The 17,646-nt window shown below is 44.0% G+C and overlaps 1 protein-coding gene across 3 annotated transcripts in view; it reads left to right on the top strand.

Annotated features, from left to right (window-relative positions):
* The window catches only part of MYLK (myosin light chain kinase), a 198,893-nt gene that overhangs the window by 56,426 nt on the left and 124,821 nt on the right, over positions 1 to 17,646 (top strand). For all 3 annotated transcript variants that reach the window (XM_051985428.1, XM_051985429.1, XM_051985430.1), the window contains 4 exons: positions 2,794 to 2,991; positions 3,800 to 4,049; positions 10,646 to 10,735; positions 11,205 to 12,169. In XM_051985428.1, coding sequence (XP_051841388.1) covers positions 2,794 to 2,991; positions 3,800 to 4,049; positions 10,646 to 10,735; positions 11,205 to 12,169 — 1,503 coding nt within the window. The remainder of the gene's footprint in view (positions 1 to 2,793; positions 2,992 to 3,799; positions 4,050 to 10,645; positions 10,736 to 11,204; positions 12,170 to 17,646) is intronic.

Raw genomic sequence — 17,646 nt, 5'->3', positions numbered from 1 at the left:
TCATATACCATAACTTAGCCATTTCCCACCTGATGAACATCTGCTCAATTTCCAGTTTCTTGCCACTACAAAAAAGGGCTGCTACAACCATTTTTGCACATGTGGGTCTTTTCCCCTCTTTTTATGATCTTTTTGGGATACAGACCTAGAAGTGACATTGCTGGAGCAAGAGAATCAACAGTATTGGAGAACATTTCCTATAGTATACCAATGTTCATATGCGAACCTTCCAAGTAGTAAATAAAATCCTAGCTTTGAGAAGGATTAAAAGAAATCATTTTACCTAATGCTTTTGCTTTTTAAACTATCCAAGACTGAGAGTTGTCTGTTCCTTCTTCAGGATCTCCAGGGATGAAGATATTCCCTTTTCCAGCATTGGATCATAAGGTCCTTTTGGTATCTCATTTCCTTTGCATCCATTTCCTTCTGTGCTGTGACTATAGAGTAGAACTTTTATTTGAATCCCCACTAAAGCCGGTTTATTCATTCCTACAGCCTGCCCCGGAGGCAGAACCCCTTCCCCATCTCCCTTTCTTTTGCAGGTGTCCCCTCTTGACACTAGATGGCACTCATAGATCCATAAGGGAAAAGATTAATGAATTTTCCTTCCGCATTTTAGAAATCAGTTAGAAATTGTGGAATGAATGGGTCAGACTGATACATTATTGGTGGAATTGTGAACACATCCAGCCATTCTGGAGAGCAATTTGGAACTATGCTCAAAAAGTTATCAAACTGTGCATACCCTTTGATCCAGCAGTGTTTCGACTGGGCTTATACCCCAAAGAGATACTAAAGAAGGGAAAGGGATCTGTATGTGCCAAAATGTTTGTGGCAGCCCTGTTTGTAGTGGTTAGAAACTGGAAAATGAATGAATGCCCATCAATTGGAGAATGGTTGAATAAATTGTGGTATATGAATATATGGAATATTATTGTTCTGCAAGAATGACCAGCAGGATGATTTCAGAAAGGCCTTGGAAGACTTACAGGAATTGATGCTGAGTGAAATGAGCAGGACCAGGAGATCATTATATACTTCAACAACAATACTATATAATGATCAATTCTGGTGGACCTGGTCCTCTTCAACTATGAGATGAAACAAATCAGCTCCACTAGAACAGTAATGAATTGAAGCAGCTACACCCAGCAAAAGAACTCAGGGGAATGAGTCTGAACCACTACATAAAATTCCCATTTTTGTTTTCTTTCACAGGTTAATTGTACATTATTTCAAAGTCCAATTCTTTTTGTGCGGCACATATACTGTATTTAACATATACTTTAACAGTATTGGTCTACCTGCCATCTGGGGGAAGGGGTGGGAGGAGGGGAAAACATAGAATAAAAGGTTTTGCAATTGTCAATGCTGAAAAATTACCCATGCATATATCTTGTAAAGAAAAAGCTATAAGAAAATAATAAAAATTTCAAAAAAAAGAATGGGTCAGGATAGTGAAAAGTAAAATATAAGTGTGTTTTAGGTATAGTTTGATGAAGGGCTAATGGAAGCAGTGGAAAGTGGTGACTGTATATTTCAAAAATGATGCTCCAGTATTAATATAAGCTCACATTTGTCTAATGCTTTGTAATTATCAAACATTCTTGGTTTCTGTTAGCTCATTTTGGTTCTCACAGAAGTTCTGTTATGATAGATAATAACTCCAGAGCCTTCTCAGTGTGGTAGAGTAGAAAAGGTGCTGGTCTTAGGATTGATAAAAAGACCTGGCTTCCAGCCCCTACTCTAATACTAACTGTATGGCCCCAAGAAGTTCACATAACCTCTCTGAACATTAGTTTCCTCATCTATAAATCAAAGACCTTATCACAGTATGACAGGCTTGGAAGGCTCTTTATTGTTGTTGAATCATGTCTGACTGTGACCCATTTGTAGTTTTCTTGGCAAAGATACTGCAGTGTACTCCAGAAGGTAAAAGTAGGAATATATGGAAGTAAGTCACAGAGAAAAGATTCAAGGGACAACTTTACAACATTTAGCTCTATTTAAAAGCAGATTGGCCTATTGCTAGAGGTCATAGGTCCCCTCTCATGGGAAGTCTTCATGCAGACTCTGTTGACCACTCAATAGGATTTTTAGAACAAATTTTCGTTGGACTGATCGCCTTGTTCTATTTATACAATTGATTTTACCCAAAGGCCCACTTAATAAAGGGTTGTTGACTTGATTTGACTCTACAGTTATCCTTATTAAATTTTATTAGATTAGTTCATTAAAACCCTAGCTTAATAGATCATTCTATTAATGATCTTCCAGGGCTGTTTTGACAAAAAGTATTTTGTAAGTCATTAGGTACTAGATGGTGCAGCGGAGAGAGTTCTAGCCTGGAGTCAGGAATACTTATCTTCCTGAGTTCAAACCAGCCTTCAGATATGTACTTGTTGTGTGATCCTGGGCAAGTCACTTAACTGTTTGCCTTGGTTTCCTCATTTGTAAAATGAGCTGGAAAAGAAAATGACAAGCCACTCCAGTATCTTTGCCAAGAAAACCCAAAATGAGGTCATGGAGAACTGGACACAACAGAACAACAAGAAGAAAGTACTATGTGAATGTAAATCTGTTGTTATTATTCTCCATAATAAACAATTTAGTCCTTTTAATGGATCACTGAAAAAATTATTATTCTCCCTAGTTTTCACTTTTTCCATATACTTTTCAAATTACAGAGATGTCATATTTTCCTTTAAAGAAATACTTTTGCAATTCCTTTTCCCTCCATCCCTCTCCATTCCTTTTTTCTTAAAATTATGTCTGTCCCCCTTCAATATTCAGGAAACCCACTACCTAATATTCTCTGGCTTCATAATGGGAAGGAGATCCAGGAGTCAGAGGACTTCCATTTTGAACAAAATGGCAATGAGCACAGCCTCTGCATCCAAGAAGTGTTCCCTGAGGACACTGGCAGGTACACCTGTGAAGCTTGGAACAGCCTTGGTCAAGTCCGAAGTCACGCCGTGCTCACTGTGCGAGGTAAGGCCAGTTCTTGTGTCAACGGGAGGGTCTCCATAAGGTGATTGGGGGGAGGGGAGATCCTCAGGAAAGGATAGGGAAACATGGAGTAGAAGAACAAGTAAGGAACAAACCTCTCCGGCCTCCCCATCGCCCTGCAAACCTGTCCCATTTGATTATGGGGTAGACAAAAATTCCCATTTTTATCATGATAGAACTTTGAAATGAACTCTGGCCAGTTTTTTTGCTCCCTTTCTTAAAGTAGCTTACAGTCTACTAATAGAGATAAATTAAACCTACTTCACAACATGAGTCAAACCTTGATCATGGAATTTCCCCATTTTACGATTTTTCCACTTTAAATCGTCAATCCTTCTTTGCCCGCAGCAGAGCTCTGGGATGTCCCTGAAAGAGGAGAGAAGGTTACGGCAGTCGGGGAGCTTCCAGTCTACTGGGCAGATGTTTTATTCTTTGAATGTGCCAATGCTGCTGTTGTCGGGTTCACAGTTCCAGGCAGCCTTTAAGTGCCTACTGTGTGCCAGGTGCTGTGCTGAGCCCAAGAGGCTTGCGGCCTAAGGCCCACGGGCGCTGTAGGAATGCACATTCATGTCTGTGGTAGCGCCCAGTGTGTGATTTAGAAGGCAGAACTGCAAGTAAGAGAATCCTACACCCGTGGAGTCTAGAGAGAAAGCATGGACGCACGAGCTGGGCTGTTTTCAGGTCCCCGTTTTCCTTGGCCTCTGACCTCCCTTCCCCTGCCCCATAATGATAGAATGCTGACAAAAGGCAGTGCCCCCAGCACCTGACCCTCGCCCTTTGGCCCCCTCAGAACCTCAGGACGGCACTCAGCCCTGGTTCATCAGCAAGCCTCGTTCGGTGACGGCCGCCCCGGGCCAGAACGTGCTCATCTCCTGCGCCATTGCCGGGGACCCCTTCCCGACGGTGCAGTGGCTCCGGGACGGCCAGGAGCTCTCCAGAGAGGCGGGCTCCTCGGAGGTGCTGCAAAATGAAGACGTGTTCACCTTGGTGCTGAAGGAGGTCCAGCCCTCCCACGCGGGCCAGTATGAGATCCGGCTCAAGTAAGTGGCTGCCTCGGGCCCCTGGAGCCCCACACCCAGAGAGACCCACCCAGGGCGTGGCTGAAGGGCTTTGGTTTTCTGGTGCTTGAGAATGCTCCTCCTCCGGATCCACTTTTCCTTTTATTTGTCCTCTTGTTTTTTGGGAGAGGCGAAAATGAGGTGAGGAAAAAGGCAAGGGAGAGCCGAGGGTCGGCTCCTTCTCTTTGCCTTTCTCCCTTCAGCCTCTTGGACACCTGGCATTTCTAGCTAGCTAGGAAGGGTTGCAGAGTTTTGCATGTGTTCTCTCAGTTAATACTCACAAGAACTCTGGAAGGTAGTGGTCGTTATCCCCACTTTATGATTGAGGAAACTGAGACTGCGCGAGTGTAAGTGGCTCACCCGGGGTCACACAGCTATCATCTGAAGCAGAATCCTATATAGGTTACTCACTCTCTACGGGATTCCCCTCGGCTGCCCAGCTGTGTGTGCCAAACTATGTGCAAAGCCATGAAAAAATGTCCTGTATCCTCAGCCCCCTCGGGCTGAAGATGACAGACTGGCTGGCCTGAAGTTGGTGCGGGCTCAGACAAGGGCCCTGCCTGCACTGTTACCCACCTGGCCTGATTTCAGCATCACTATTCTCCTGGACTTTTTCATTTCCCCTAAGCTAAACTCCTTTTATTCAAAGCCCTCTGCTTAGGGTCTTCAGAAGGAGGGCAGAAGGATAGGGAAATCTGGAGGAAAGGGTAACATGGAGACTCTTGGAGCTTTACAGATGTATATTGAGAGAGAATGGATAAATATGTATATGTATTATGTATGTATGTATCCCAAACAGTACTTTATAGTTTGAGGGTACAACTCGCCTCTCTGCTGGTAATTCCTTCTTCATTTTTTGCTTTTTTCTAAAACATAAAAATAATTCTGTTCAAAAATATGTGTACAGAACTGGAATTTTTAAAAAATGAATGTTAAAGAAAATTTAATGGAATGGAATTATTAATCTTTTTTAGTAGATTTTATTTGGTATCCTGGGAAGCCAGGACCCTTGTTTCACTGTTCTGACCTGGGCTGCCCCTGCATCCATTTTCTTTCCCCTCTTCAAAAAAACTACCTTTTCATCCATTCAAAAGCCAATTTCCCCCCAGCCTTGGCTATAGCCCAAACAGAGCAAAAGCAAGTCAGTGGAAAGTTCTCCCAGGGGATGAGTGCCAGGTTCTGGCACAAATGTTGTTTTCCACTAAGACTTTGTTCTTGCTGGTGGTGATCAGTCAGACACCGAGCTGGGACAGAATGCCTTTCAAGGTGTCTGGCTGGCCCAGGAAGTAGAGCTCAGACTAGAGGTGCAGGGGGAAGGGAGGCCCACGTGTTGGGGTAAGAATCATGGCACTGGTCCATCCCCCTCTGCTCTGTGAGAACATGGTTGGCTCTGTGTGCAGAAATGACAGGGGGCACCTTTCTTCCCCCCACATTTTTCTTCTGTGCCTAGTTTGTGAGTGTTTACTGTGGTCAGGTCAGAAAGTTATCCTGGGTTCAGTTGAGATATTTGAAGGATTGATCCTTGCCAATACATTTTCATTTTAAAAATAGATTTGCCCATGTTATTCATTCCAGAGAAGGGTGATGAGTAACAGGACTAACTCTATTTCCTTTGAAGCTGGGCTTTTTGGTTAGGAAGGGTCTATTATTTCATTTATGTAGGGGATTCTCAGGTGAGCAAACTCCCTTTACCAATGGAGGTCAGCACCTCATAGTCTTAGCACTCAGCCCCAGGCCCTGAGAGGTTGAGTAGTTTCCCCAAGCTCACACAGCAAGTGTGCATCAAAGGCAGTTCTTGAACCCAGATCTTCTTAGCATGAAGGCTTTTCTTTTTCTACTATGGTACACACTTTCTCCTGTGATTAATGATAGCTCTAGTTTATATTGTTTTGTGGTTTAGAGAATGCTTTTTATGTAACAACTTTGTGATGTAGGAGGTACAAGTTATTATCACTGAGGTAATTTAGTATAGTAGATACTGGAAACTAGTTTAAATCTTCCCTCTGGCTCTTACTAGTTATGGAACCTTAGGCCAGCTTCAGTTTCCTTATCTGTGAAATAGGAATAATAATATCACTTCCGTTATAAAGTTATTGTGAGTCAGTCAGTAAATAAACATTATTAAGTAGACTTATTTGTTGGGCTTGATGGGCACCAGTGCAAAAGACAGCCCCTGATTTTGACAAGTTTATAGTGTAATGGGGTCCTTAGAAGTTTTTAAGCCCAATATCGTTATTTTACAAATAAGGAAACGGAGGCCCGGAGAGGTTAAGTGTTTTGAGAAGGGTCACATTTCAAATCTTAGCCCGCCTTACTTAGCACTCTCCTACACCAGAGGGGCAAAACTACCCTCCCTCCCCCCATCCAAACAGATTGGGAAGGTTTAACAAGATTGATAAAATATACAAAATGACATAGATAATATTAATTTGTGGTTTCCTAAGTCAAGATGTAGTTACGGGGATCCATTTTCTTTTTATCTTCAACTCTACTGTATCTATTCTATACTATGCTGTCTTCTAGGGATAACTAGGGATAACTGTGGTTCAGTGGAGTCAGGAAGGCTCATTTTAAATTCAGATCTGAGCTACTAATTTAACAGCTGTATTACCCTGGACAAGTTCCTTAACCCTATTTGCCCCTGTTTCCTCATCTGTAAAATGAGCTGGAAAAGAAAATGGCAAACCACTCCAGTATCTTTGCCAAGAAAACCCAAAATGAGATTATGAAGAGTCCCATATGACTGAACAACAACTAAAGTTTGCATTCTGCTTAGAGATTTCTTTAGGTTACTCAGCTCCCCCTTTTAAAAAATGACTTTTAAAAAGTTAAGTTTATCAGTAATTCACACCTTATTCAAATATAGGCAACCCCAAACAAATTAATACACTGTGTTCCATTCATTAGTCAGCTTTTGGGAACTCAGAGTGAGTTTTCCCTTAGGAATGATGTTATAAATAGCATCCCTTGGGCTACAAAAACTTCTTTAATCCATACTTGCTTTAGAACTTGAGGATCAGAGCCTGGAACCATGTGGGTGTTCTCTGATCTATGCAGATTGAACCCAGTTGTACCTTATCTGGTCATCTACATGAATTGCTGTGACTGGGGGGAAAAAATCATCCATTGGTGGTCAACCTCCTGATGATGTGCCTTCCAGATTTAACCAGGCTGGTCCTCAAGTGTCAGGCCCAGACCTGTTACCAAGCCCACACTCAGCCTGTTTCTGTCTAACAGTAGAACTTGTCTGCTCTTGGACCTTCCAGAGCTCCACGACTCTTTTCATGCCATGCTGAGGCATCAGAGGGAGATGTTCGTAGAACATTAAATCCATTAAATAGTTGAAATTCTTCCACCCCCATAACTCTACCCATCTAGCTCTTTGGAGGGAGAGGGACTGGATCTAGGAGTTTATCAGAATAGAGAAGAGATGTCAAAGATGGGGCTTGTGGCTCACAACCCTCTTAAGTACTCAAGAGTCACATTAAAATGTAGTTCGTATCTAATTTTAATGTATAGATATATTAATTAAAAAAAAACAAATATATAAGTATATGTGGTTTTTTTAAAAGTCAATATGCCCTTACAGGAATCCCTTGATATGTTTTAGTGGATCTCTCCCAACTAAAGTTGAACACCTTAGGTGGAGAGAATTTCCTAGATGAAACTCCCTTCATAGTACAGACATTTGCTTTTTGGTTATGGCCAAGGCAGAAATGTTTTGCTTGACTATGTTATGTTTTGTTATAAGAGTTTTGTTTTTCTTCTCTTTTTTTCAATGGGGGTTAGGAAGGAGGTAGGAGGGAGTGAAACCAGATGTTTAGTCATTGAAAAAAAAAAAATCAAATTGAACTTAAAAAAGAAATGGATCTCCCTCTGCCAATGCAGTCCAGTACCTTCTCTGTTACTTAGAAAATTGCCTAGATAACTTAGAGGTTATGTGTTCTGCACAGAGTCCTACAACCAGTAGAGCTAAGTGTCCAAGTCAAGATTAATTGACTTGATATATTGCCCACACCATTTCTCATGGCAGGTCTTAAATGTTTGTTGAATGCTTGGTAATTGAAATAGTACTAATAAAAATCCTAAACAATCCCCAAGGCTTTTGGGAGAGAGCAAAAGTCCAAACTTTGAGTCCTGCTGAGCAAGTCTTGGTTTTTTTGAGGTCTGGGTCCCCCTTAAACTTTAGTGCCCCACCTTCCAGTTATACTGAGCTAAAAAGGTTCATTCTGAAATTCCCTTCCAGTTGTCTGATCTTTCTGACATTCCTTTTACTTTCCCAAGGAAGTCTCCTGACCTTGGTGGAGGTGGAGTGAGAGTGAGACAGTTAGGTACAGGTTTGAATCGTGAGACAGGATGGCTTTGGCATTGGTTCTGGCAGTAAGGGGATGGTGGAGCAGAAATTCTGAGGGCAGTAGTCCCTTGGGTGGTGATGATAGGGAGAGGGTGTCAGGCAGCAGTGCCAGTACAAAAAAAGATTGAGTGATTTATAAATTAAGCTAATAACCAGGATCCCCACTATCCTTAGAAGGGGTACATGAGCTACCTCTTACATAAGGGATATTTAAGGGATATGGGTAAAGGAGCAAAAAAGAAAGGGCAGATGACATGAAAGATTTAGGGACCAAAAAACGTTTGCCAATCTCTGATGAAGCGCATTTAATCTCTAAGAGTCTGAAACCTAGAGATCTTAACAAGTTTCTTCATTGGTGGTTCTGCTGCAGATGTGTTCTGAAATTTTAAATCCCTCTGGATTTCCTTTTTCTAGTCATACCATATGAAGAGTTAATTGTCTCAAATATTAGGGATCCTGCCTCATGAACTGGCAGATTATGTCTTTACAATTCTTTCAGTATGTCTCCTTCCTCTACATGTGAGTATCTCCAGCTTTTAGCACGCTGTCAGGAGTCTTGTAGATACTTAAATGCTTAACTCCTGACAGACTGTCAGAAAGAAAGAATCACAAAGGAGAATAAAGCAATGAGGAATATGTGTGTATTTTCCCTTTTCAACCACAGGCTTAAACCCATTCTTTTCTTTTTCCCCAACAGTATTTTATTTTACCAAATACATGTAAAGATAGTTTTCAACATTCATTTTTGTAAGATTTTATGTTCCAAATTTTTCTCCCTACATCCCTTACCTCTCCCCTAAACAATCTGATATAGATTAAATATCTAAACTTATTCTTAAAATATATACCTATTTCAAAAGACCCTGAAAACATATATTCACATATATTTATGAAAAACATATATATATGTAAATCCATAAGTTTATGGGTTTAAAAATGGATTAATGGGTGCCTGAGTATGCAATTTGTCTTCATTTACTTCTCCTATGAAATCTTAATCATGCTATCAGTCATATCTCTGTATCATCCCTATTAGCCTCAGTTGTTGTTACCAGTCACACCCCAAAGTCTTTTGGCTGTTCAGGACTTAGAGACCTCATTAGCTAGCTTCCTCCTTCTGGGGAGGAAGGCAGAGAACTTGTTAAAAGAAAACCCAGGTTTGCTATAATTCTGGCCCACTCTGCCTCACTCTCCCACCGCCCCACTGGCTTCCTCACCCTTCCTCCTTGCTTTTGGGAACAGAGACAGAGCAATCTACAAGTACCAAATAGAGAGTTAATAACATTTCTAATAGGTGTCATTGAAAGGGAACATGGAAAAAAATTTTTCTGCAAAGAAAAGAATAAAAACTGCTGTTGACTTAAAGTGGCATTTTAGTAGCTTTGTAATAGGAACAGGTCCAAGGTGAGGGCACTAGCAGGTGGATAGGAGATGGAGGAAGCATTTAACTTCCTAAGTTGGGAGACTGATAGATATTGAAAGTAGATGGGGGTATTCAGAGTAAAAAGCTAGCCAGCCCCCCAAATCACCTCTTCAGAATTCTTACCTTCTCATCCTTTCATTCTGCAGCTTAAGAGAACTGGACAGGGAGTCAGAAAGCTTGGTTCTAGCCCCATCTGTCCCTGAGCCATTATGTGATGTTGGGCAAGTCAGCTTAACACTCTTGGTCTCAGTTTCCTCAGCTGAAAACTGGGAGATTTTGAATTGCAAAGGTCCCCTTCCCCCTCTAATGCTCATTCTTTTTGCTTATAGAAGAAGTTGAGTTTCCTTCCTCCACCTCCTTTTCCACCAGAGGTTATGTCCATTTCTGAAACTGGGGGCCCTGGGAATGATGACTGAATTAGAATGTGTGTAATGAGGAAAAGGAGGAAGCAGTGGGGGGGGGGAGGTGAGCCGTCACCCCACTCTCCTTATTCTCTTCATGTGGAGTCCTTCCTATGACCTAAGGTATCTAGAAGATTTAGCTTTACTGAGGGCATGGAGTTGCAGAAGTTCAGGCTGACAAAATGGTGACAGCTCTGGGTTTTACAGAGGGTGGGGGAATACTCACTGGCCTCCCCAACACATCTCACAAGTTAAGTCTGTAACCACCCTGACCATTCCTGACATCTCAGGGGAGCGTGGGACAGAAAACCCATTTGCTGTACCCTACACACAACCTAGGGAAGGGGGAGGTTTGGAGGCAGAAACCTTTTAACCTGGGGATGTGCTTTGAAATCTTCAGGAACCGGGTGGGAGAATGCAGCTGCCAGGTGTCCCTGATGCTTCGGGAGGGTCCTTCTGGGGCCCTGGGAGAGGCCATCCCCACTCGACCGTAAGTACTGCTCCCTGGGAACTGGCCAGGGTTGGATTTTCTTTCCTCCTTTCCTGGTCTCTAGTTCCCACTACTGCCCTCCCAGACCCTGCCTTGGCAGTCACTCAACCCAGTCCCCTCAGATGTGGCCCTACGGATTGCTTGCATCTTCCAGCTGAAGCTGCTGGAACAGAGAAGGAAAGATTGGAAAAGGGAATCAGGGAGGGTGAAGGGAGAGATGAAGGGGGGTGAATATTTTTTTTTGCACACACCCTTATATGGCTACTGAAGTCATTACCGATGCAATAAAGCAACTAGGCAGGCGAGTTCCTCTTACCAACGTTCCCTTCTATAAACACAGCCAGGCCGGCCCCATCCCTCTTCTCCCCCCTCCCACCCTCAGGGATTTGCTCTCCCCTGACGGTTTTTTTTTCCTTAACCAGCCCCTTTTCCTCCTGCTACTTTTCTTTTTTCCCTTCATTGGTTGTAGGAGGAAGGAGCCTGCCAGCTGTGAAGGGCTTGCCGGAGGAGGAGGAGGCATTGGCAGTGGTGATGGCCATCATGGCACACTAAGACCCCTGGGCCTGGGGGGTGGGCTGAGCTGGAGACCTGAGCAGGAGGCCGAGGACGTGCGGGGGGTGCTGAAGAGGCGAGTGGAGACCCGGGAGCACACCGAGGACCGACTTCGACAGCAGGAAGTGGAACAGCTGGACTTCCGAGACCTCCTGGGCAAGAAGGTGTGCACCAAGGCTCTGTCGGAAGAAGAGCTGAAGGAGATCCCGGCCGAGCAGATGGATTTCCGCGCCAACTTGCAGCGGCAAGTGAAGCCAAAAACACTATCTGAGGAGGAGAGGAAGGTGCACAGCCCTCAGCAGGTCGACTTCCGCTCTGTGTTGGCCAAGAAGGGGGGTCCCAAGGCCCCTGTGCTGGAGAAAGCAGCACCTCCCAAGCCAGCCACCCCAGATTTCCGCTCCGTGCTTGGCAACAAGAAGAAGCTCCCTGCCGAGAACGGCAGCACCAGCACCGAGCCCCTGAATGCCAAAGCGGGAGAGAATGCCAAGCTGGTGGAGAACACCAGGCTGATAGGCAACGCCGAGTCAGCCGAGGCCCAGAAGCCTTCGGGGGATGCCAGGGCAGCCGATGCCCAAAGAGTCGAAGCGAAGAAGCCTGTGGGGGAGCCCCCAAAACCAGCAGGGAAAGAGGAGCTGAAGAATGAGGTCGTCAATGATGTGAACTGCAGACGGGCCTGCGCAGGCCCCCCGGACAGGGAGAAGGGTGCAGAAAGGAAAGGCACCCCCCCCAGCTTCACACAGACGCTCCAGGACTTGCGTGTGGCAGAGGGCAAAAAGCTTTTCCTTCAGTGCCAGGTTGCATCCGAACCACCGGCCATCATTACTTGGACGCTGGATGGCAAGACCCTCAAGACCACGAAGTTCATCATCCTGGCCCAGGAAGGTAAACAGGGATGTTGTGGGGAGGATGGTAGAGTTCTCAGCTCACACAGCGCCCCTAGGAAAACGCTGCCCGTGGGTCATTGCCACAGGGGAGGAACCAGACCGAGGAGTGTCTCAGGAAGGGCTTGGAGGCAACTGTTGCTGTGCCTCTTGACTCCCAGAAAAGTGCAAACGGTGGAGATGGCGCCTAGGGAAGCTGGCACATGCTCTGCTTTGCTGAGGGGGAGAGGAGGGCCGGAGGCCTGGCTCTGGGGAGCTCTCAGTGTGGTTGGCAGGCTTTCCTCCCGTCCCCATCTGTGGTCACCACAGAAGAGACGTAGCCCACTGACTATTGACTCCCTACTGAGCGGTGGGTAAGGACCGTGGCCTTTGTTAGCTTATGTGCTTAGGGTCCTGTGGGTTTGGGAAGTACGCAGTGGAAAGAGGGGGAGCAGGAGAGGGGATGTTGGGTGTTGGGACAGGAAGCTGTGGCTCTGGGCAGCGGGGGGGAGACGCAGGGAGCCGGTGGGAGCCGTGTCTGCCCGGGTCCTTATTGTGGGCTTGGAGGAGGGGTGAATGGTCAGGAGAAAATCCAAGACACCCCCATGGCATACAGAGACCAGGCAGCCCTGCTTGCTTCCTAATTTGGATGAGACGTTTGTTTGCTGCTATTTCACATTCTTGAATGGTGGGGGAAAGGCAGTGGGACTGTGTGTGTATCTGGCTGGCTGTGCCTTTCTGATGTGGGAGGAGGGGAGTAGAGGAAGGAAGGCTGGGATTATCTTCTTTATACCTGGAAAGGTGAAAGGAGGTGTGGGATAGACGGTGTCCCCAGACCCTCAATTTGTTCAGTGCAGAACCTGGGAGAAGAAGAGAGAACTGAGACAAATGATTCCCGACACCCCACTCTGGTGGTTTCAGAGGAACAGCCCACCGGGGTCCCAGAGCTGGGGCTGGGGCTGGGGCTGGCCCGTTCCTGCTAGTAGGGGAAGGCCAGTGGAGGAGAGAATCACATTCTTCTCTCTCAGTTGGTTGGATAAGGAGTACATGGAAGAGGTAGCCACTAAGAAACTGGATCTGGATCCTCGTAAAGGCTAAAGGAATAGAAAATTCCCTTCACTGCATGGGCTTCTCCCTCCTTTGGTGATCACACTCAGCATCCAGCTGCCTCCATTGTCTCCCTCTCCTCCCTTCCTCCTCACTATCCCCCTCTTTCTTAACCATTAAAAGCTGGGAATGGGGGCCACTGACCAAGAGCAGCTACCGTGCCCAGCTCTGTGTCCTTTCAATGCAAGGCAAAGCTGTTCTTGTGCTTTTTTCAAACCCAAACCATGATGCATGTGGGGACTTGGGATCCAGATGCTCTGAGTACTAGAGAGGAGACAGTTTCTCTTTTCTTCCATCCATCACTTCTTTACTTTGGTATCCCTAGATTGGCAGGACTCTAAAGAGATCCCCTTATTCACACATCCCTGCTTTTCTCAAAGCTTAGACATATTCTAGGGGGGCAGTGAGTGGTGGTTCAACCTTCTTCAGTTGCACATTCTGGAAACCTAGTAGTCACCACCACCAGAGAGCCTTTCACATCTTGTGCAACCCAGATCTTCCCTCCTGACTCGGCACTAGCCACTCTGTTACTGCCAAAGAGGGAAAATCGTGCTTTTCCATCAGGTAAAGTCATCCAGCTCTGCGCAATGTGACATCTTATAGCTGTTTCAGACCTAGGAAAAGTGAGGAATGGGATGGCCGGTGTACATTGTCCAGAGAACCTAGCTGGTCTGGGGTCAGGACGGCTGCCAGACCAAAAATTCCATGAGGACAGTGTCCGCATCATTTGTAAGTTTTGTATTTTCCCTAGTTCCTAGCACAGTGCTTTGTGCACAGTGGGCTCTTTGAGGAAGTGAATTTGCCTAAATTCAGCACTGCCTAAAACCATTGAAAAGTCATCTTACTGAGCAGGCGCAAGCTCTTCTAATTGCTTTTAAGTGCAAAGTAAAAATTTTACCCCCATGTAAGATAGGCTTAATCCAGAAAGTGCCTAAATTGTAAATGCAAACATTAAACTTAGAGCCTGTTAGAAAGTGCAGAGTGTGGAAGGATGGGGCCTAAAAGGAGAATTCAGTCAATGCAAATTGTGGTGGAGGGCAAGGAAGAGAAACAGAGACAAGTCAACTTAGAGCAGAGCTTGGGCAAGCTGTAGCATCATTCTGGATCTGTGTGTCCTCATCACTCAAAGGAGAACATTGGATTAGCTCAGAGATTCTTAACTCGGGATCCATGAACTTATTTTAAAAATTTTATTTCTACATATTTCATTTCCTTTGTAATCTTATGGATTTTATTTTATACTCTTAAAAACATCAAATTGAAAAGAGGTCTATAGGCTTCATCAGCCTGCTCTCAGGACCTATTATCCAGAAAAGGGTAAGAACCCTAGCCTGGATCACACCTACCAAGGTACCTGTCTATCCTGGCCTGACATTTTATGTGTCTGGGGGATTTGGACAGATGAATAGGCTGTAGTAGATGGAGTACATCTACAAGTAAAGTCATTTTAGAACCAGAAAAGACCTTACCAATTATTGATCCCAACTACCACATTTTACATATAAGAAAACTGAGCTTCAGAAAAATTGAGTCAATCAATAATTAGTCAGAAAATATTTATTAAGCACCTACCTTGTGCTAAGTGCTGCAGATGGTAAAAGAGAAAAAACACAGACCATGCCCTCCAGGAACTCACAAGTAATAGAATGATTCTTCCAAGCCAATTAGGACTATGTTTGTTAGAATTGTTCCCAGTGATGTGATGGCAAGGCCATTCCTCCATAACTGTTGAGTGGAGAGGAAGAGAGAAATAGACCATCTTAAGCAATAATCTAGTTAGCATCTGCTTGGATAACTGTCTTATCTTGAGTCCTTGTTACTTATGCTTCAGCAAACAAAACTGGGCAGAATCCCTGACTTAATTATTTTTGTAGACAGTTGAAAGTATCCTGATTCTGCCATTCACTACCTCTATGATTTTGGCCAAGTCATTTAATCTCCCTCTGCCTCAGTTTCCTTCTCTGTAAAATGTGGAGGCTGGACTAGCAGCCCTTTAATGACTCTTTTAACTCCAAATCTGTGATACTGTGGTTTTTCTCACTGGGTTAGAGTTGGGTCGAGTTGGGAACCTCTGTAAACTTCATTGAGGAATTCTACCCTGGGAGCTGAGTTTATAGCTAAGATTTGAATCCTGGCTTCCTTCCTGTATGACTTTTAGCCAGTCACCTAACCTGTCTAATGTTTGCCTTACTCGTCTGTAAAATAAAAATGATTTGACAAGAAATCCTCTAAGGTTCCTTCTATGTCTATGTTCCCATGAGACAGTGGATAGGACACCAGACTTGAAATCAGTAAGACTTGAGTTCAAATTGTACATTTACTAGCCATGACCCTGGGCCTATTTATTTAATCCCACCTCAGGCTGAATTTCCTAATCTACAAAATGGGAATAATAACCCCTATCACATAGAGTTGTTGTGAGGATCAAATGAGGTTTTATATATATATATATATATATATATATATATTATATATATATATATATATATATATATATATACACACACATACACACATCCACATATGAGTACCTTGCAAACTCAAATAATAATAATTTGTTGTTCAATTGTTTTAGCCATATATGACTCTTTGTAACCCTTTGGGAGGTTTTCTTAGCAAAGACACTGGAGTGATTATCTATATCCTTCTCCAGCTCACCTTACAGTGAGGAAACTGAGGCAAACAGGGTTAAGTGACTTGTCCAGAGTCACACAGCTAGGAAGTGTCTGAGACTGGATTTGAACTCAGGAAGATGAATCTTCAAGACTCCAGACCCAGAATTCTATCCGTTGCATCACCTAGCTGCCCAAATAACAATAATAATGCAGCATGTACATATCATTTTAAAGTTTTCTAAGTGTTCTCTGTTTATTATCTCGTTTGATCTCCACGACAACTCTGAGAAGTAGGTGCTGTTATTACCCTCATTTCTATAAGGGGATATGCCATTCCATTGTCATACCGAGTTTTCATTTTATATTGTTTTTAGGTGAAAAGGTGCCAAAGTGGGGAACCCAAATTTTTGGCAAGTTGGAGGTATCCGAGTTCCCAGATTCTGGTAACATATGGGGTGAAGTTGGAAGGGCATAGAGGTCAACTTTCTGCCCATCCTTTAGCATATCCATGGGTAAATAACAGGAACAATGTTGTGACCTGAAGGAACTTGGGAAGAATCCCTTACCTCCAGTTATTATGTAAATCAAACAGCCTCTTTCCCAAAATCTCTTAGTCTTCAATTCCCCTATTACAATTCAAAATCCTTAAGAGGGATTCCTTAGCCCTAATGGATAAAAAGATGGCCCTAGAATCAGAAAGACACACGTTCTGGGATATATGAGATATATGGTTATATGGGATAGGGATAGGGACAGGACCTGTGATTTCTTTGTTATAGGAAACTCAGAAGTGAGAAAACTTTCCTGATACATGTAGGCACCTCCCCCAACTTCTAGTCTTAGAGAATTGCCTAGAATACCAAGAGATCAAATGACTTGGCTAGGATCACATACCTAGTATGTGTCAGAGGTGGGACTATCTCTGTGACACTGGGAAAATCGTATAATTTGTCAGTGTTGGACAGCTTTCTAAGACAAGAAGTTACAGAGAAGTATTGGTCGTTACTAGTAGAGGGAGAGTCATGAGGGGTTCCCAAAGTCAAGGAAATCATGGGGGAGAGAGGAAAGGAGAAAGGCAAGGGGAGAATGAGGAAGAGATGGAAACAGAGAGAGAGAAAGAGTGAAAGAGAAGAAACACAGAGACTGAAAAAGAGAAGGGAGACAGACACATCTAGAGAGAGACAGAGATAGCGAGACATACACAGGGAGAAGGGATCTGTATTACTTAAACAGAAGAGACAGAGTTCACAGTTTCAGAACTTATCAGGAAATGAATGCCTCGTTATCTCTATCCCCTAATGTCTATGTCCCACCTACTTTGTGTAGATGCTAGGAGAGCAGAAGTCTAATATTGTAGTCACAAGAGATTTGTGTATCATCTGGGAAATAGGACAGATACCTAAGAAGCTAAATAACGTACTAGGGTGCAAAGGCAAAATGAAAAAGACAATTCCATGGTAAAGTGAGGAGGGCAGTCTAGCTGGGATAGAGAGGTTTGTGAAGGGGAGAAATAAGAGGTTTGGTTGAAGAGGTAAATGGAAGCAGGCTGGGAAAGGACCTCAATGACTGTCTCTGAAGTTTGGGGCTTTCTCCTAGAGGTAGTGGGGAGGTGAAGTTTTTGAGCAGGGAATAGATAACAGGGGCAAAGCAATATTGAGGAGACTAATCCTATCACTGTCTCAGATCCATTAACAAGAGTTTTAGCAAGGATATGAAACGAAAAGGCTAATTGAGGGGACATCACGAGGTTGGGATTCATAAGACTTGGTGTCTGCTT

This window comes from Antechinus flavipes, chromosome 3 (assembly GCF_016432865.1).
Source record: "Antechinus flavipes isolate AdamAnt ecotype Samford, QLD, Australia chromosome 3, AdamAnt_v2, whole genome shotgun sequence".
Classification (NCBI taxonomy): Eukaryota; Metazoa; Chordata; class Mammalia; order Dasyuromorphia; family Dasyuridae; genus Antechinus; species Antechinus flavipes.
The sequence above is the reverse complement of the archived record's forward strand: the minus strand, read 5'-3'. Positions and strand labels throughout refer to the sequence as shown.